General features: G+C 37.7%; 3 gene segments (V, D, J or C); all 3 read right to left on the minus strand.

The window, feature by feature from the left end:
* Positions 1–9,260: 9,260 nt before the first annotated feature.
* Positions 9,261–9,703, minus strand: LOC136665140 (Ig heavy chain V region 186-1-like). The segment is given in 2 exon segments: positions 9,261–9,568; positions 9,661–9,703. Coding segments are annotated over 2 exon segments (351 nt in total).
* A 1,865-nt stretch (positions 9,704–11,568) lies between these two features.
* Positions 11,569–13,291, minus strand: LOC136664440 (Ig heavy chain V region 3-6-like). The segment is given in 2 exon segments: positions 11,569–12,080; positions 13,249–13,291. Coding segments are annotated over 2 exon segments (555 nt in total).
* Positions 13,292–18,663: 5,372 nt separating this feature from the next.
* Positions 18,664–20,956, minus strand: LOC136664441 (immunoglobulin heavy variable 3-30-3-like). The segment is given in 3 exon segments: positions 18,664–18,896; positions 20,706–20,780; positions 20,911–20,956. Coding segments are annotated over 3 exon segments (354 nt in total).
* Between the last annotated feature and the right edge of the window lie 1,299 nt (positions 20,957–22,255).

Below are 22,255 nucleotides of genomic sequence, written 5' to 3' on the forward strand. Positions count from 1 at the left end.
ACACTTTTCTTCGTGCATAATTCTTTCCAGACGATAAGTGTCGGTTTAGTGGGTAACACCACTGCTTTCCACACAGAAGACCTCAGTTCAGTTCCCCAGAGAGAACCTGAGAACCCCAGCTCATCCACAGATCATTCAATGAAATATGTTACATTTTTATTACTAAAATACAACACGTTATATTATGAATGTGATTATTATATAATTAGTATTATTGTTTTATTTTTTTGGGAAAAATCTAGTTGCGGGGGACTGAAACTGATCTTGGTCTTTAAACAGTCGATGGTCCCTTTTTCACTGGAGCTATAGAACCATCCGATCCATTCTGGAGCTTTTCCTGCTGAGTGTCGAATCCAGTTGGTGTAGCCTCCACCTACAGCTGAGTATCCAGTGATCTTACAGGCGATGGAGAAGGATTCCCCAGGTTTAACTGCCACAGCAGCCGGCTGATCCAGCTCAATACACTCCACACCTGTGGACACCAGTCAAGAAGTTATTCAGTAGTGGATTAGAACTAGAAAATGATCCCAATATCATAAATGTACAGCCACTATGTTGCAGATACTTACAGGATACAGCTGTTAGCAGCAGCAGAAGATTAGCAGCTGCTGAGAACATGGTTGGTGTGGAAGCTGAACTGAGACGAACCACTCACTGATCAGTTTAAGTCTGGCTTAAGAGTTTATAGTGTGTTTGATTTGCATCACAGTGTTTCCACTTTCACTCAGCTACAGAACTACATTGTGACTAACTCTCACATCATTAGCATTCATTAGCACCTCACATCATCATCATGTACATAATATTAATTCAATTATATGTAGTTCTTAATAACATCAGTGGAAAATTATAATTTTGTAAGTGGACTTTATCACTTTTGTATAAATCCCAGGAGATTACATTTTTCCCCCTATCTTTTTTTAAAGTTCTTGTGGTGAAAGATAAAGTGAAAATTATTTGTGAAAAATAAAGAAAGAGTGCCCCTTTGAGGCCTTAAAAGTACTGTGTAGCTGTATGAAATTGTTGTATTCAAATTAATTGAAGCTATTCATAGATCCCGCTTTGTCAAGAATCTGGGAAAACTTCACAATTGCTATAAAAGGTCACTGAAATAATAACTGATAGACATATAATAGACATTGTGTATATTTTAATGTAACACCACACATCACAGGCTTTAGGATGATTTAATTATTGCTTTTTACTTTCCATTTTTACTCTTTACTTTTAAAATCATGAGCCATATTTATTCACGGTTACAAAAGTATAACTGTAGAACAACTGAGTGGATGACAAACATTTTACCATTAATATTAGTTTTGTAAGAACATACAATTATAATCATCCTTAGTATGTGTCGTAAATATGTAATTACCAAAATATTAATGACACAGTATAAAGTAGTTCTTTGTCCAGGGAAAAAAGTTGATATTTGTACTGCACTGTGAGAGTTTTTGTACACCGTGTTCATTAGTTTGTGTCACTGTGACTATCTGTAGTGACCTGTGAGAGGCAAAATTATTTAAGTCATGGAATAGAGGGCAGTAGTATGATACAGAACAGAAAAATAACCTCTGCTCTGTATTTACTTTTTTACATATATGAGAAACAGATAACAGTGGTGGGCCATGTTTTGATGTTCCGCTTAAAATTATATCAGTTTCTTCAGATACTCACTCAACTGAACACAGTATACCACAATATAGATTTGATAATACAGGTTTCTCACATTTAATATACATCTCCTCACCGGGCAGACATTTGTCATGCCATTATTTATTACAAAACATTGCTGTCTAAATAATTATCCTGATGTAAGCTGGGTGTAATTATGAGTCTTAGCAGCATTAATGAGTTTCAAATATCACAAATGCTATTGTATATCAGTGAAATGATGAACTGTTTAATATATAATGCATGCAGGGGACTTTTGGGGGACATTTCCTTGAGGCAACAGAAGTGGAGACAAACGTTTGTGTGAAAAAAAAAAAATATTTTCTAATCATTTTAAATGAGAATTACACTGTAAGCTGGTAATATTGTAAAAAAGTGGCCAGTAATGTTTGGAATGAAGTGTGAAAGATGGAACAGAGTGTGTTGTGTTTGCTGAGAGTAGTGGAGGTTGTTTTTGTTCAGGTCTGCTGTCTGTTTTAAACACTGTGACTCTCTGGCGCAGTAATAAACAGCTGTGTCCTGTGGCTGAAAGTTCTGGCCTCGTAAGTACACTGTGCTGATGGAAGTATCCTGACTGAAACTGATCTTGCTCTTCACTGAGTCTTTAGTATTAGTGCTACCACCGTTACACAGATATCCGAGCCATTCCAGAGCTTTTCCAGCAGGCTGCCGTATCCAGTTAATGCAGTAGCTGGACTCTGAGGTCTTACAGGAGATGGAGAAGGATTCTCCGGGTTTTATGACCACTGAGGACGACTGGGTGAGCTCCACACTGTCCACCCCACCTGAGAAGAAGAAGAACAGTGCATGGTGTTGAATTATTTACAGTGAACTGTATCTATCAATACACACAGCCACTGGAAACAGCTGGATCTCTAGCTGCTGTTTTTAATTTGAGACGCCACAGATACTTACCACATGCAGCTGCTATTAACAGAATCAGAAACGCAGTGTTTTAAACATGTTTCTACAGCCACAAATGGCAAAGGCAATGTGAAGCCTAACGTCCAGTGTCATGTGGCCAGATGTTTTTATTTGCTTTAAAAAAGTAATTTAAAGAGTGAAGTTAGATTAATTACTTTAGGATTAAATTCTAAAAGGGAATTCAGCTGTGTTTATTTCTTTGTCGAGGTGCCACTTTACATCATTTGCTGAACTGTAGCGCCACCTAATGTTGGATTTATGGTAATGGAAACACAACAGATCATCATCACTGTATGAATCAACATTTGCAATCTCTTCTCATGCAGTAAATTTGAAATTTCTATGTTTATTTCTACAGTGTAAAATGAAATTCTGCAGACTAGATATTACAGGCTTTGGAATGCTTTACTTTTAACATGTGCTTTGGTGTTCTACTGTTAAATTTTAATATTATAAGCCATTTAGAGGCAGAAAATATTTATTGACTGTTACAGAAGTATAACTGTTAAACAAAGGTGATTACACGTGTTAACGTTAATATTAGTTGTGTAAGCACATGTAATTATATCATCACTGTTAACACAGCATGAAATATTTGGCTAGTTCTTTGTCCAGGGAAACTAGCTGAACATGTGTACTGCACTGTGAGGGTTTTTGTACACCGTGTGCATTACTTTGTGTCACTGTGTGTATCTGGCGCAGTAATACACAGCTGTGTCCCCAGTGTCCAGACTCTGTCCTCGTAATGTTACTGTGTTTGTCCCTGAATCTACAGACATAGTGAACTTGCTTTTCAGTTTATCATTGTAATATGTGCTCCCACTGCCATATATATATCCAATCCACTCCAGAGCTTTTCCTGAAGGCTGTCGGATCCAAGCTGTCCAATAGCTAGAAACTGCATACGAGACCTTGCATTCGATGGTCAGAGCCTGGTCTGGACGGACCACCACAGAAGCAGGCTGGGTCAGTTCTACACAGTGGACACCTGTGGATCAGAAATACACAGAGATACAAAGTGATCAGATTCATCATCTTGGACATGAACATATTCTCAATAGTGTTGAGTGTTGTTTACTGAGGAACTGACAGGAAGTAGCTGCCAGCAGGAGCAGTAGAGATGTAGAGAACATGGTTGGTGTTGAAATGTGGGTTGAAGCTGGAGCTATGGGATCTTCTCTGTTCTCCACACTTTAATAAAGAGAGTCTGATCTCCTAAATACACAGATTTCCAGTGGGAGGAAGCTGGTATTTGTTAATATAATGACCCCTTAGAGGCTAAGCTAATTAAAATGTAAAGTAGGAGGCAGTAACTTAACACAGAAAAAAAACACTGTTGACACTGTAAAAGTCCACTGAATATTGAGTTCAGCAAACTCTGTTTTTGTTGTTGTCATACGTTATTGTACGGGTGGTGTAGCCATCTGTGTCACTGTGGCTGTGTAGCGAGCGCAGTAATACACAGCTGTGTCTGTGGTGTCCAGGTTCTGTCCGTTCAGAAACACAGTGCTGCTGGTCATGTCTCTGGAGATACTGAACTTTGCCTTGAGGGAATCTTTATAGTCTGTGCTTCCACTAGCATGGATCATACCAATGAACTCAAGACCTTTTCCTTCAGTTTGATGTATCCATGAAGGCGCTTTAGAGGTGTCACTCAGAGAATATCCTGAAATCTTACAGGAGATTGTCAAAGACCCCCCAGGCCTCACGACCAGCGAGCTTGGCTGGCTGTGGTCAGGACTGCAGTACACATCTGTCAACCAATCACATGTAAGATTCAGATGGAGGCCTCAATTTAAGCAAACATCAGTAAACTGGTCCCACTTTATTTTTGGGCAGTTTTGACTGTGTAATTACACATTAACAACGGCCAAACCACTGAGGATGTATTTACTGTAAATGATGGATTATAGTATTTCCACAAGCTAATATCATCTTCAGTTTTGCTCGTGTGATTACACAAGGACGTCTTATTAGTTAAAATGTTTACATGTAAATACATAACCACTGAACATGATACTTACATAGTGTCCTACAGTATTCAATCTACAGCAGTGAACACATCCCCAGTAGTAATGTTGTTGTTAATGTGTAACTACACAGTTAATACCAACACCTCATATGAAGTGCAGCCAGTGACCTCACCTAAGAATTTTAAAGGAACTTACATGATACAGCAGCTGAGAGCAGAAACAACCAAAACATGGCTTAAGAACTGGTGTAAAGTCACTTTGATTAAAAACAGTGATCAGGCTGTTTATATGTGCACAGGACTGGGAGGACTTCATATGCAAATTTTCTTGCAGCTATGTCCCAAAAAATATGAATAATAAATAGGGTGCTCCCTTCAAACAACAGTTTGAAAAATGCAGCACAATTCAACCTGTCATTTTTAATATCACTATGTATTTAAATTGTTATTATTTATTAACAAACCATAAGTTTATGATTTATAGTAATATTTTATTAAATACAATTCAGATGATGTTGGCGGAAATGAGGAATAATATCCAAGAAATTTTCAAAAAAATTAATGTCCCACACCAACTGAACACGGGACAGTAAAATACATTAATTTAACACTTTTATTGGTTGAGCGTTTGTCATTCAGCTGAATTTGACATTCAAATTGTACTTTAAATAATAAGTCTGATAAAATTATGGGTTATTGCTGTAGTGCAAGTCTTGTGTTTCAAACCTAAAAATCTCTAATATATATCACTGAAATGAGCTATTTAATATTTAATAAATTCAGAGATCTTCTGAGGGACATTGCCTTCAGGCAAAACTGAGGTAGATTAAGTATTGTGTGTAAAAACAGGACATTCTTATTGATTTATAATAAAAACTACATTTAAAATGATCAACATGAACATAATTACTATTTCAAGGTGTTTGGAATGAAGTGTGAGAGATGGAACAGAGTGTGTTGTGTTGCTGAGAGTAGTGGAGGGTGTTTTTGTTCAGGTCTGCTGTCTGTTTTAATAAAAAATCCAATAGAATTTAAATGGAACTGGGATGAGTTAATTTATTTGTTGTGGCGAGACCTCAGATTACTGTTAAGGGCTAGTGACTCTGCTTTAGGATATTTGTGGACTTCAGTGCCACCTGTTGTTATAGTAATGGTAATGTACACACAACTGATTATCATCACTGAACAACTGCCTACTGTACAAACCCACATTTACAACCACTTTTCAATGTAAAAAAAAAAAATCTAATTTAATTTAATTTCTGCAGTGTAATTTAAAATGCTGTAAACCAGTCACTATAGGCTGTGGAATCATTTTTTATTTTTTACATCTAGTAATGTTAAGTCATTTAGAAGCAAATTTTGATATCACATTTCATCACATAACATCATCAAAAGATTCAGAGAATCTGGAACAATTGCTGTGCGTAAGGGTCAAGGCTTGTGATGCTCCCATCTAGACATCATCTCTTTCAGGGAAGACCCTGCATTTTTCAACAAGATAATGCCAGACCACATTCTGCAGCAATCACAACATCATGGCTACGTAGGAGAAGGATCCGGGTACTGAAATGGCAGCCTGCAGTCCAGATCTTTCACCTGTAGAGAACATTTGGCACATCATAAAGAGGAAGGTGTGACAAAGAAGGCCCAAGACGATTGAACAGTTGATACAGAGGCCTGTATTAGACATGAATGGGAGAGCATTCCTATTTCTAAACTTGAGAGACTGGTCTCCTCTGTCCCCAGACATCTGCTGAGTGTTGTAAGAAGAAGGGGGGATGCCCCACAGTGGTAAAAAATGGCCTTGTCCCACCTTTTTGGGATTTGTTGATGCCATGATGCCTTTTGATCTGTGATTTGTGTTCTATTCTGAATAAAACATTAGATGTTGGCACCTCCACATCATCGCATTCAGTTTTTATTCACAATTTGTTTAGAGTCCCAACTTTTTTGGAATCCGGTTTGTACAAGCACAAATGAAAAAGTTAAATATGAACATGAACGAAATAAATAATTATGAATAAAATTCTCAATTCCCTCTCAACTTACATTGAAAAAGCACAACTGACTATACCACAGTTGGTGGACTGGCTATTCAAAATTATCCATAGGTGTTAATGTGTGAGTGAATGTGTGAGTGTGTGTTGCCCTGCTAGCGATTGGCTCCCGGTGATAGCCTCCAAACCCACTGCAACTCTGTACTGGAAAAGTGGATACGGACAGTGAATGAATGAATGAATGTATTTGAAATATCTCCTTTTTAATAATTGTGCAATTACACATTAATGGCATATGTAACAACTGCAGATTTATTCCCTGATACAAAAGTTTACCTTTGGAACAGCTAAGATATATGTTTTTACATTTATTTGTTGAGTAAATACATGATGCATGTTTGGTCAAGGTGCAGTTGCATAATAATCAAACTATTTCACTAGTTCCAGTAAAACTACTAGACCATTTGTCTAATTCATTGTTGTGAGGGTTAAAGTGTGTGCCCCACATGAGAGCAGCCATGTTTAAAATTAATTTAGGACACAATCTCCCAAAAATCCAGGCCACTGTATGCAAGTTAACAAAATGTAATTTGGAGATCCAGCTTGGCTCAAAATCTGGGATTATAGCTGATGGAAAACAATTACAATTACATAATAATAAAATAATAATATTAATAATATTAATAATTATTATTATTATTAATAAATGCATAATAATAATAATAATAATAATAATAATAACAATTATTAGAGAAGGTCATTGAAATAATAAACTGTGTAATAGACAGTGTGTACAGGGGTCTTTGGGGTATGTGCACCTTGAGGAAACTGCGGTGTAGATAAAGTGTTGTGTGAACATCAATTAATTTTCCAATAAAACTTGTTGTGTTTGCTGAGAGTAGTGGAGGGTGTTTTTGTTCAGGTCTGCTGTCTGTTTTAAACACTGTGACTCTGAGCACAGTAATACACAGCTGTATCCTGAGGCTGAAAGTTCTGGCCTCGTAAGTTCACTGTGCTGATGGAAGTGTCCTGACTGAAAGTGATCTTGCTCTTCACTGAGTCTTTAGTATTTGTCCTCCCATCATTACACAGATATCCGAGCCATTCCAGAGCTTTTCCAGCAGGCTGCCGTATCCAGTCAATGCAGTAGCTGGACTCTGAGATCTTACAGGAGATGGAGAATGATTCTCCAGGTTTTATGACCACTGAGGATGACTGGGTGAGCTCCACACTGTCCACCCCACCTGAGAAGAAGAAGAACAGTGCATGGTGTTGAATCATTTACAGTGCACTGTATCTATCAATACACGGCCACTGGAAACAGCTGGATCTCTAGCTGCTGTTTTTAATTTGAGACGCCACACAGACTTACCACATGCAGCTGCTATTAACAGCATCAGAAACACTGAGGAGATCATCATTGGTTTGTGAAGATGCTCTTCTCCTCCTCACCAACACACACAGACCTTCCTTATATAACAGAAGGAGGTGGAGGGTTTGCATATATCTGCATACACATGCATCATAGCTCCATTGTTGCATTAAACACATTTGGTGTTCAAATTAAACGTGTTCCCAAACTTTTGCAGTTGATGCTTCATAACATTTATGGCATTTGTGAGACAGTTTTACTCAGAGCAACTTTGTAATGTTAGGCTAATGCAGTGTTAACAGTCTTTTATTACATGTAGTGAGATATTGCTGCCCGAGCTGGGAATTAAACCCTAGGCTGCCATGTGACCACTGTACACCTGTATGCACTTTTTTGTAATTTTTCATAATGCAAAGGTTCATATGAATAATCCAACACAGACACAACCCACCAACAATCATCATATTCCACTTAACTTAGTGTTATAAACATGTTTCTACAGCCACAAATGGCAAAGGCAATGTGAAGCCTAACGTCCAGTGTCATGTGGCCAGATATTTTTATTTGTTTTAAAAAAGAAATTCAAAACGTGAAGTTAGATTAATTACTTTAGGTGTTAACATTAATATAAGTTGTGAACTACATTGTGACTAAATCTCATATCATTAGCAGTCATCAGCACCTCATACCATCATCATGTACATAATATCAATTATATGTAGATCTTAATAACATCGGTGGAAAATTATAATTTTGTAAGTGGGCTTTATCAGTTTTGTATAAATCCAAGAAGATTACATTTTTCCTCATATCTTTTTTTAAAGTTCTTGTGGTGAACGGCTGTGAAAAATAAAGAAAGAGTGCCCCTTTGAGGCCTTAAAAGTTACTAGATACAATACAGTGTAGCTGTATGAAAATGTTGTATTCAAATTATTTGAAGCTCTTCATAGATCCGACACTGATAGACATATAATAGAGAGTGTGTATATTATAATGTAACACCACACACCACAGGCTTTAGAATGATTAAATTATTACTTTTACTTTCCATTTTTACTCTTTACTTTTAAAATCATTAGCCATATTTATTCACGGTTACAAAAGTATAATTGTAGAACAAGTAAGTGGAAGACATAACTTCTACCATTAATATTAGTTTTGTAAGAACATGCAATTATAATCATCCTTGGTATGTGTCGTAAATATGTAATTACCAAAATATTAATAACACAGTATGAAGTAGTTATTTGTCAAGGGAAAACAGTTGAAATGTGTACTGCACTGTGAGGGTTTTGTACACCGTGTACATCAGTGTGTGTCACTGTGACTCCCTCGCGCAGTAATACACAGCTGTGTCCCCAGTGTCCAGACTCTGTCCTTGTAATGTTATTGTGTTGGTCCCAGTGTTTCTAGAGATAGTGAACTTGTTTTTTAGTTTATCACTGTAATATGTGCCCCCACTGCTACTGATCCTTCCGATCCACTCCAGAGCTTTTCCTGAAGGCTGCCGGATCCAAGCTGACCAATAGCTAGTAACTGAATACGAGACCTTGCAGTCGATGGTCAGAGCCTGGTCTGGACGGACCACCATGGAAGCAGGCTGGGTCAGTTCTTCACAGTGGACACCTGTGGATCAGAAATACAAAGTGATTAGATTCATCATTTTGGACATGAACATAATCTTGATAGTGTTGAGTGTTGTTTACTGAGGAACTGACAGGAAGCAGCTGCCAGCAGGAGCAGTAGAGATGTAGAGAACATGGTTGGTGTTGAAGTGTGGGTTGAAGCTGGAGCTGTGGGATATTCTCTGTTCTCCACACTTTAATAGAGAGAGGTGTAGTGGGAGGAAGCTGGTATTTGCTTATCTGCAGTGACCTGTAAGAGGCAATAATACTTAAGTCATGGAGTAGGGGGCAGTAGTTTAGAACACGCTGGTAGTCTCCAGGTTTGTTTTCACCTGATAAGTGTCAATATATGGAGCTGTTCTTAAATGTGCATAAGTATGTACATGAGTAAGTGGCAGTGAGTGAGTTTGTGTGTGTATATATATATATATATATATATATAGTAGTTTTGGTGAGTCCTCAGTTTACTGTTAATATCTGGGGGTACTGCTTTTCATCATTTGCTGGTCTTTAACACCACCTGTTGTTGGTAATGTGCACACAACAGATGATCATCACTGAACTCCAAACTTCATTAGGAATCAAGATGTTAATTTTTTTTTTCAGAAGAAAAGTGTTTCACACAAAATTATCTTGTATCTTCATATTCCCTGCATGCTATTTTGCTTTCTACTTTTGTATAATATTTAATTCTTTCTCCATTTTATACTGTTCAAATAAATAATAAATAAATATAAACATTTGCAACCTCTTGTCATTGAATCAAATTACAAATTCAGTTTTTACCTCTATAGTGTAAAATAAAATGCAGCAAATACATTACAGGCTTTGGGAAGTTTTACATTTTTCTTTGCGTATGTACTGTTTACTTTTACTATTGTAAGCCATTTAGGGGCAAAATACGTTATAAAATGACAAATAAAATAGAGTAACTCACTACATATAAAATACATGGGTCTTCTAAGTTCCTCAATAGTTATATTGTAATTACATAATTAAAACATCCAGAAGAGTGCTGTCCATTAACTGCCTCATGATTTGATCATCACTTCCCATGTGTTCATTAGAGTATGTATGTTTTCTATAACATTATTTTATCACATGTTTTTCCTCTTATTTATAAAATGACTAAATGAAAAGTGTGAACTGATCATTTGAACTAATAGAAGCTTAAATGCAAATGTTAAATATAAGCATTACTGAAAATAAAATTGCAACTAAAAACAATTATGAATACACTTCCTATACTTTCCTTCTAATTCCTGACTTTTCCTCCATCAAAATTATTTTTTTACATCAAACAAGGCCACGATGAACAAATAAGTAGTCGTTGTATCATGATCCTGATTGTATTTAATAGTATTTGAAACATATCTCCTCTAATAACTGTGCAGTCACACATTAACTAAACACATGTAGCAACAATAAACTTATTACTGAAGCTTAACTGTAGAACAACTAAGGTGATTACACATGTTATAACATTAATAATGGTTGTGTAAAAACATTATGAACTCATTGTTATATGTTCTGTAAAGGTGTAGATACCCATTTATCAATGACATTATAAAGTGGGACCTGTTTGGCTGGTTCTTTGTCCAGTGAAACTAGTTAAACTTATGTGTACTGCACTGTGAGGGTTTTTGTACACCATGTGCATTAGAATGTGTCACTGTGAGCCTCTGGCGCAGTAATACACAGCTGTGTCCCCAGTGTCCAGATTCTGTCCTCGTAATGTCATTGTGTTTGTCCCTGAATCCCCAGAGATGAACTTGGTTTTCAGTTTATCATTGAAATAATCACTCCCACCAACATAGGTATATCTGATCCACTCCATAGCTTTTCCAGAAGGCTGTCAGATCCAACCTGTGTAGTAGCTAGTAACTGAATATGAGACCTTACAAAAACCTGATGTATTCTGAAAATAATGGAGACCATAATGAAGACAAACACTGGACGATCCGTTATTGTGTGTGACTTTCTGTTTCTGTTTCTAATACTTTAAGAATTGTGTTTAATCTCCATTTTAACTGAAGATGAAACAGACAAAGGGTGGTCAGACCATGTGCTGTAATATGTGTCAGATCCTCTTCTAATCCTAGAGGAGTTAGTGCTTGGTGTCAGACACTGATCTTCTGAGATATCTAACATTTCTTGAGTGAAGGGGGTTATTGTACAGGTCTCTGGACTGTTTATAGCAGTGTGTGGATTTCGAGCGCAGTAATACACAGCTGTGTCCTCAGGCTGGAAGTTACTGCCCTGTAACACCACTGCATTGCTGGAGGAATCTCCACTGAAACTGATCTTGGTCTTTAAAGAGTCGATGGTCCCTTTTGCACTGGAGCTATAGAACCATCCGATCCATTCTGGAGCTTTTCCTGCTGAGTGTCGAATCCAGTTGGTGTAGCCTCCACCTACAGCTGAGTATCCAGTGATCTTACAGGCGATGGAGAAGGATTCCCCAGGTTTAACTGCCACAGCAGCCGGCTGATCCAGCTCAATACACTCCACACCTGTAGACACCAGTCAAGAAGTTATTCAGTAGTGGATTAGAACTAGAAAATGATCCCAATATCATAAATGTACAGCCACTATGTTGCAGATACTTACAGGATACAGCTATTAGCAGCAGCAGAAGATTAGCAGCTGCTGAGAACATGGTTGGTGTGGAAGCTGAACTGAGACGAACCACTCACTGATCAGTTTAAGTCTGGCTTAAGTTTTATAGTGTGTTTGATTTGCATCACAGTGTTTCCACTTTCACTCAGCCACAGAACTACTTTGTGACTAAATCTCACATCATTAGCATTCATTAGCACCTCACATCATCATCATGTACATAATATTAATTCAATTATATGTAGTTCTTAATAATATCAGTGGAAAATTATAATTTTGTAAGTGGGCTTTATCACTTTTGTATAAATCCCAGGAGATTTACATTTTTACATTTTTCCTCATATCATTTTTTAAAGTTCTTGTGGTGAATGGTTGTGAAAAATAAAGAAAGAGTGCCCCTTTGAGGCTTTAAAAGTACTGTGTAGCTGTATGAAATTGCTGTATTCAAATTAATTGAAGCTCTTCAAAGAGCCCGCTTTGTCAAGAATCTGGGAGTGTTGTTGATGTGTGTATATTTTAATGTAACACCACACACCACAGGCTTTAGGATGATTTATTTATTACTTTTTACTTTCCATTTTTACTCTTTATTTTTAAAATCATAAGCCATATTTATTCACGGTTACAGAAGTATAACTGTAGAACAACTGAGTGGATGACACACATTCCACCATTAATATTAGTTTTGTAAGAAGATGTAATTATAATCATCCTTGATATGTGTCGTAAATATATAATTACCAAAATATTAATGACACAGAATGAAGTAGTTATTTGTCCAGTGAGGGTTTTTGTACACCATTTCCCTTCCGATCCACTCCAGAGCTTTTCCTGAAGGCTGTTGGATTCAACCTGTGTACTCGCTAGTAACTGAATACGAGACCTTGCAGTCGACGGTCAGAGCCTGGTCTGGATGGACCACCACAGAAGCAGGCTAGGTCAATTCATAACAGAGGACACCCGTGGATCAGAAATACACAGAAATACAAAGTGATTAGATTCATCATCTTGGACATGAACATAATCTCAATAGTGTTGAGTGTTGTTTACTGAGGAACTGACAGGAAGCAGCTGCCAGCAGGAGCAGTAGAGATGTAGAGATCATGGTTGGTGTTGAAGTGTGGGTTAAAGCTGGAGCTGTGGGATCTTCTCTGTTCTCCACACGTTAATAGAGAGAGGTGTAGTGGGAGGAAGCTGGTATTTGTTTATATGTAGTAACCTGTGAGAGGCAAAACTATTTAGTTAATGGAATAGGGGGCAGTAATTTGATGCAGACCAGAAGAATAACCTCTGCTCTGTATTTACTTTTTTACATATATGAGAAACGGATAACAGTGGTGGGCCATGTTTTGATGTTCCGCTTAAAATTATATCACTTTCTTCAGATACTCACTCAACTGAACACAGTATACCACAATATAGATTTGATAATACAGGTTTCTCACATTTAATATACATCTCCTCACCGGGCAGACATTTGTCATGCCATTATATATTACAAAATATTGCTGTCTAAATAATTATCCTGATGTAAGCTGTGTATAATTATGAGTCTCGGCAGCATTAATGATTAATATTATTATTATTAATATTACTATAATTAATATTACAACTGCTATTGTATATACTTCCGGGTTGCGAGAGATACGCTGGCGCGTTTGGCTGCCGCTTCTCCCCCGGTGATAAAGTTTTTATTAGTTCTAAAGTTTGTATTCGGTTTTTCTGCCCGCTGTGTGCAAAAGTGCTGCAGAACCCAACACACTGTATCGAACTTTGTACTGGATTTACTGTAATATGAGCCTTGTGGATTTCTCCTTGTGGCTCTGAGCTCTCTTAGAGTTTAGCGTCCGTGACTGTGCTTAACATCTGCCACGAGAGCACCTGTGTTGCCCGTGCTATGTGGATTATTTCGGGTTTATTTCTCTGGCTTCTACTGGGCTGTTACGGCTGCAACTTCCATTGTGGCCTTATCATGGCGACAAGGAGGATAAGGTACTCTTTTGGTGAACTTTTTACGCTCCGAAATGCACAGTGTAAAACTCCTGCTCCTCTATTGATCCATCGTCACCTTGGTATTTTGCGACGACCTAAATATTGTCATCGGGGTCTTGGTTGGACTTATAACTCTTATCAGCACCCCAACAAAATTCCCTCGCTGTGGTCATCGTGTCACCGTAAATCTTCCAAGGCGACGGCAGGCTCAACTGATCACGCAAATAACCGGAACCTTTGTTACGTGTCTACAACATCTCTACACGCTCCGAGCACTGATCATAATCTTAAATGTGCTCTGTTTAATGTTCGTTCCTTAAATAATAAGGCAATGTTTGTTGCAGATATTATCCAGGAACATGACATTGACCTGCTCTGTCTCACGGAAACCTGGCAGCAGCCCAATGAGTATTTCACGCTCAACCAGACTCTGCCTCCACATTATCAATACGTTGATAAACCTCTTTTAACTGGTCGAGGAGGAGGACTTGCAGTGGTGTACAGCCCTGGCCTCAAAGTTAAAACAGTTTTAATCCCAAATATGACATCGTTTGAGTGTTTGGCGCTGTTGGTCTCTGCTGTTAAACCTGTATTGGTTCTGCTTATCTATCGTCCCCCAAAAACCTCATCTGTTTTTATGGCAGAGTTTTCTGAGCTAATCTCCACACTTATTCCTGTTTATTCTGATTTGTTGCTGCTTGGTGACTTTAATATTCATATCAATTCTGGTAACTGTTTGTTTGCTAAAGAATTTCTTAATGTTTTACAGAGCTTTGATATTTCTCAGCACGTTGATTTTCCCACACATAACAAGGGCCACACCTTGGACATTGTTTGCTCTCTGGGTAAAACCCCTTTTAATGTGAGAGGCATTGATCTGTGTGTATCTGACCATAAAGCTGTGTTCTTTGACTTTCCACTATCCTGTCAACAGCGAGGGCAGCTTCAATCACGCCAGTTTACATTCCAGAGCATTAAAAATATCAGTCCTCCTGCTGTTATGGAGATGCTCAGTCAGAGCCCGGTACCTGATTGCTTAGATCCTGATTTGCTAGTGACCCACTATGACGAAACATTGTCACATATTTTAAACCACCTGGCACCTCTAAGAACACGCTTGGTTACATTTTCTCAGCCTGCTACCTGGTACACTGCTGAGCTGCGCAAGCTGAAAGCTGCTGGTCACCAGCTTGAACGGCTCTCAAACAGAACTGGCCTGACTGTGCATGCCCTTACTTACAGTGATCATGTCTTGTTTTATAAGGAAAAACTACAGGAAGCTAAAACACTCTATTATTCTCATGTGATTCATGGTGCCCACAGTAACCCTAGAGCTCTCTTTTCTACTGTTAATAAGCTATTGAGCCCTGTGAAAAGTTTCCCTATGGTTCCTTCAGCTGAACTCTGCTCTCGGTTCATGGACTTTTTCAATCATAAAATACTTACAATTTACTCACAGTTCCAGCCCACTGCAACCAGGCTAAACATTCCACAACGATCTCCTCAGTTCAGCAGCAGATATTTTTCCACCTTCAATACTGTAAATCAACAGCTTGTTTCACAGATTATTAATTTCTCAAAGGCAACTTCATGTCAATTAGACCCTTTTCCTACACAGCAGGTGAAAGACTGTTCTCCATTTATCTGTCCTCTTATTAACAAAATTATCAATGCTTCACTTATTTCAGGAATGGTCCCAGCCTTTTTGAAACTGGCAGCTATTACTCCAGTTCTCAAGAAGCCTGGCTTAGATCCTGAGAACCTCACAGATTATAGGCCCATCTCTAATCTCCCTTTCCTTGCTAAACTGTTGGAGCGAACAGTAGCTGCTCAGTTAACAGAACATATTCAATCATGTGATCTGTTTGAGGTCTTCCAATCAGGTTTTAGGAGGAATCACAGCACTGAAACTGCTCTTGTTAGGGTTGTCAATGACTTGCTGATGTCAGCTGACCAAGGACTGCTGAGTCTTCTTGTACTATTGGACCTTACTGCAGCATTTGATACAGTGTGTCATAGCCTTTTACTTACTCAGCTCAAAAACATGGTTGGTGTAACTGGTACTGCATTAGCTTGGTTTGAATCGTATCTTTCTGGTAGGCAGCAGTTTGTTTCAATGGGAAGTTTTCGATCTGACTCATGTCACATGTCACATGGTGTCCCCCAGGGCTCTGTTCTTGGGCCCCTGCTTTTTATTTTGTACATCCTTCCTCTTGGTGACATCATTAGACATCATGGGCTGCAGTTTCACTGTTTTGCTGATGATGTCCAGATATATATTTGTACAAAACCTTCTCTCAGCTTGCCACCTAGTGCCTTGCTGAAATGCTTAACCGATGTGAGGGCTTGGATGATCGAGAACTTCCTGAGCTTAAATAATAAAAAATCTGAAGCCATCATAATTGCTTCTCCTACAACAGTCAGGAGGCTTAGTGACACTACTGTTTGTATCCCTGGTTTTGTTGTATCTACCTCAACACTAGTGAGAAATCTTGGAGTAATTTTTGATTCTACATTATCATTTGAATCACATATTAACAACACATGTAGGACAGCCTTCTATCATCTTAAAAAATATCTCTAGGATTCGCCCTTTTCTTTCTTTCACTGCTGCCAAGACCATAGTCCATGCATTTGTAACTTCCTGACTCGACTACTGCAATGCTCTGTTGTGTGGCCTCCCTGCTCGGGCTTTGAGCAGGTTGCAGTATGTGCAGAATTCTGCTGCTAGGGTGCTGACCCATACAAAATCTTGGGAGCATATTACTCCAGTCCTAAGTCGTCTTCATTGGCGTCCAGTGAAGTTTCGTATACAGTACAAATTGCTTGTGTTGGTGTTAAAATCCTTGTATGACCTTGCCCCTTCTTATCTAAGTAGTTTACTTCAACCATACTCTCCAGTGCGTACTCTTCGGTCCTCAAGCCTCCATTTGCTTGAGGTCCCACATTTTAAGCTAAGCACCATTGGAAATAGAGCATTTTGTGTTGTGGGTCCAAAGCTGTGGAATAGTCTTCCTGATAAACTGCGAGCTTGTACATATGTAGATGTTTTTAAACCAGACTCAAAACTCATCTTTTTAAACTAGCATATGGATGATACTATGTATATGTCTCTATGGTTATTTTATGTTTGTATGTGCATTTACCTTTTACTTACTTTTTTAACTTTTTTATTTTTATTTTTATTTTTTTATGTTTTATTTTTATTATCTATTGTACAGTGTCCTTGGGTCTCTTGAAAGGTGCTTTCAAATAAAAATGTATTATTATTATTATTATTATTATTATATCAGTGAAATGATGAACTGTTTAATATATAATGCATGCAGGGGACTTTGGGAGTGTTGCCTTGAGGAAACAGTAGATGACAAAAAGTGTTGTGTGAAAATACAATTATTTTCTGAGCTGTGAGTTAAATTATTATTTTGATTTGAGCCCTTAATTTTCTGTTAATTTCCAGTGGCTCAGCTTTACATCATTTGTTGGACTTTAGTGCCACCTATGGCTGAGGTAATGGTAGTGTACAGATTATCATCAATGACTAAACTCATTAACTGTACAAAGCAACATAAATGTACTTTTACACCTTCATACAGCATAGTACATGTCTGTTTTTATTGATTACGTATAAAGTTGTAATAAAAAAAATAACATACTCCATAGTGCATTTTTGGAATATTATCAGCCTCATGATTTGATCACCACTTCCTAAATACACTCATTGTATCATGTTTAATTAAGGCCATTGTTTATAATAAGAATTATTTTTCTCTCCTTACTTATAAAACTAGCATATACAGTAAATTTCAAATATTACACCTGAAATGATGAAGTTAATAATGAACATTAATCAGAAGTTCCTAGACATTTTATTCAAGTCATAACTGTTTTTTTAAATTAAAAAAACAGTACAATAAGTACATCTCCCAATTCTGGACCTGCTCTTTGAAGTGTCTGTTAACAGCACATTAATGGTGAATTATTCACTGATTGATACAGATGTATTATTGCTGCACAAATCATCATTCATTCATTCATTCATTATCTGTAACTGCTTATCCAATTCAGGGTTGCGGTGGGTCCAGAGCCTACCTGGAATCATTGAGCGCAAGGCGGGGAATACACCCGGGGGGTGGGGGGGGCACCAGTCCTTCACAGGGCGCTGCACAAATCAAGTAAATATATTCTATCTTCAATATGTATTTGTGTAATTACATTTAAATATGCAGTAATTCTGAAGACTGCAGTAAAACCTGAAGTTGATTCAAACACCTGTATCAATGTGATTGATCTGTGACAGTGAATATATCAGCTGTACTTCCATCGTTAAATGTGTTTGTGTGTGTCATTAAGGTGTAATTACACCATCATTCATGACACTTTATAAAAGAGATCCCACTGGGCTAATTCTCTTAGTGAAACTATAGTTGATTATATGCGTGGTGCACTGTGAGGGTTTTTGTACAGCGTGTGCATTAGTTTGTGTCACTGGGTGTATCTGGTGCAGTAATACACAGCTGTGTCCCCAGTGTCCAGATTCTGCCCTTGTAGTGTTACTGTGTTTGTCCCTGAGTCTACAGACATTGTGAAAATGCTTTTCACTTTATCACTGTAATACGTGGTAGTAACTGCATATGAGACCTTGCAGTCGATGTTCAGAACCTGGCCTGGACGGACCACAACAGAAGCAGGCTGGGTCAGTACTTCGCAGTGGACACCTGTGGATCAGAAATACACAGAAATACAAAGTGATTAGATTCATCATCTTGGACAAGAACATGATCTCAGAAGTGTTGAGTGTTGTTTACTGAGGAACTGACAGGATGCAGCTGCCAGCAGGAGCAGTAGAGATGTAGAGAACATGGTTGGTATTGAAGTGTGGGTTAAGCTGGAGATGTGAGATCTTCTCTTTTCTCCACACTTTAATAGAGAGAGGTGTAGAGGGAGGAAACTGGTATTTGCTTATCTGCAGTGATCTGTAAGAGGCAAAAGTACTTAAGTCATGGAGTAGGGAGCAGTAGTATGATACAGAACAGAAAAATAACCTCCGCTCTGTATTTCCTTTTTTACATATATGAGAAAGGAATAACAGTGGTGGGCCATGTTTTGATGTTTCACTTAAAATTATATACATTTCTTCAGATCCACAATCCACTGAACACAGTACACCACAATATAGATTTGATAATACAGGTTTCTCACATTTATGATACGCCTCCTCACTGGGCAGATATTTGTCATGCCATTATTTATTACAAAATATTGCTGTCTAAATAATTATCCTGATGTAACCTGGGTGTAATTATGAGTCATAAATAGCAGCATTAATTGAGTTTCAAATATCACACCTGCTATTGTATATCAGTGAAATGATGAACTGTTTAATATATAATGCATGCAGGGGACTTTAGGGGATGTTGCCTTGACGCAACAGTAGATGACAAAAAGTGTCAAAAAACAGATGACAGTAGATGACAAAAAACTATTTTCTGTGTTGTGAGTTCATTTATTCTGATTTTAGCCCTTAATTTTCTGTTAATTTCCAGTGGCTCAGCTTTTTATCATTTGCTGGACTTTAGTGCCACCTATAGCTGTAATAATGATAGTGTACAGATTATCATCAGTTCAGACCTCAGTTCAGTTCCCCAGTGGAGAACCTGAGAACCCCAGATCATTATCCACAGATTATTCAATGAAATATGTCATTTTTATATCAAAAATATATAACAAACATTATATTACAAACATTATTATATCATTTGTATATTTCTTCTATACACTCAAAAAAAACTGCAGTGTCATCCTTGGATGAACCACTATATGCTCCATAAAGTGGGTGCCCCACATGAGAGCAGCCATGTTTAAAAGGAATTTAGTACAGAATCTCCCAAAAATCCACCCACTGTGTGTCAGTATAACAGCTGTTACATTACGGGAAGATGAATCATTAGCTAAAATAACTGCTCCTCTAATTGGATCCACCAATCAGGATGTTCACTACTCTGAGGGGTTTAAAATGAGATTTTATTTGAACAGGTACAATGCTTAAATATCCATCACTGAATATATTCAGGGTTTACTTTGTTTTACCATCTGTTGTTATATGTGTCAAATTCTCCTCTAACCCTAGAAGAGTTTGTGCATGGTGTCAGACACTGATCTTCTGATATATCTAATGGGATTATAGTTGTTGGGAAACAACAATTAATATAAAATATCAGTGAAATAATAAACTGTTTAATATACAGTGTGTACAGGGGTCTTTGGGGGATGTGCACCTTGAGGCAACTGTGGTGTAGACAAAGTGTTTTGTGAAAATCAATTAATTGAGCACAGTAATAAACAGCTGTATCCTGAGGCTGAAAGTCCTGGCCTCGTAAGTATACCGTACTGATGGAAGTGTTCTGACTGAAACTGATCTTTAGTATTTGTCCTCCCATCATTACACAAATATCCGAGCTATTCCAGAGCTATTCCAGCAGGCTGCCGTATCCAGTGAATGCAGTAGCTGGACACTGAGATCTTACAGGAGATGGAGAATGATTCTCCAGGTTTTATGACCACTGAGGACGACTGGGTGAGCTCCACACTGTCCACCCCACCTGAGAAGAAGAAGAACAGTGCATGGTGTTGAATTATTTACAGTGCTCTGTATCTATCAATACACACAGCCACTGGAAACAGCTGGACCTCTAGCTGCTGCTTTTAATTTTAGACACCACACAGACTTACCACATGCAGCTGCTATTAACAGCATCAGAAACACTGAGGAGATCATCATTGGTTTGTGAAGATGCTCTTCTCCTCCTCACCAACACACACAGATCTTCCTTATATAACAGAAGGAGGTGGAGGGTTTGCATATATCTGCATACACATGTAGCATAGCTCCATTGTTGCATTAAACACAATTGGCGCTCAAATTAAAAGTGTTCCCAAACTTTTGCAGTTGTTGCTTCATTACATTTATGGCATTTGTCAGACATTTTTACTCATAGCATCTTTGTAATGTTAGGCTAACGCAGTGTCTTTTATTACATGTAGTGAGATATTGCTGACCGAGCTGGGGATCAAACCCTAGGCTGCCATGTGACCACTGTACACATGTATGCACTTTATTTTTCATTTTCGTGATGCCAAGGTTCATATGAATAATCCAACACAGACACAACCCACCAACAATCATCATACTCCACTAAACTTAGTGTTTTAAACTTAGTGTTTCTATTGCCACAAATGGCAAAGGCAACGTGAAGCCTAACGTCCAGTGTCATGTGGCCAGATGTTTTTATTTGTTTTAAAAAAGAAATTCAAAGAGTGAAGTTAGATTAATTATTTAGAATTAAATTCTAAAAGGGAATTCAGCTGTGTTTATTTCTTTGTCGAGGTTATTCTCTAAGGAGAATTAACTGGTTCATTCAGGGACAGCAAAGTAATTTAATACTTCGTATGATGTGATGTGCCCCCTACAGGGTGTATTCCCGCCTTTCGCCCAATGATTCCAGGTAGGCTTTGGACGCACCGCGACCCTGAACTGGATAAGCACTTACAGATAATGAATGAATAATAGATGGATTTTTTGTTAATTTCCAGTGGCTCAGCTTTACATCATTTAGTGCCACCTATGGTTGTAGTAATGGTAGTGTACAGATTATCATCACTGACTAAACTCATTAACTGTACAAAACAACATTTGCCATCTCTTGTCATTAAAAAAAAAATTAAAACTCTATGTTTACTTCAGCAGTGTGAAAGTAAATTCTTTTTTTACATTAAAAAAGTACTGTTACACCTTCATACAGCATAGTACATGGCTGTTTTTATTGATTACATATAAAGATGTAATAAGAAAAATAACATACTCCATAGTGCATTTTTGGAATATGATCAGCCTCATGATTTGATCACCACTTCCTAAAAATTCTCATTATATTAATTTTAATTAATTCTATTGTTTGTAATAAGAATTACATTTTCTCTCCTTACTTATAAAACAAGCTTGAACAGTACATTTCAAATATTACACCTGAAATGATGAAGTTAATGATGAACATTAATCAGAAGTTCCTAGACTTTT

Source organism: Hoplias malabaricus, chromosome 13 (assembly GCF_029633855.1).
Source record: "Hoplias malabaricus isolate fHopMal1 chromosome 13, fHopMal1.hap1, whole genome shotgun sequence".
Taxonomy (NCBI): Eukaryota; Metazoa; Chordata; class Actinopteri; order Characiformes; family Erythrinidae; genus Hoplias; species Hoplias malabaricus.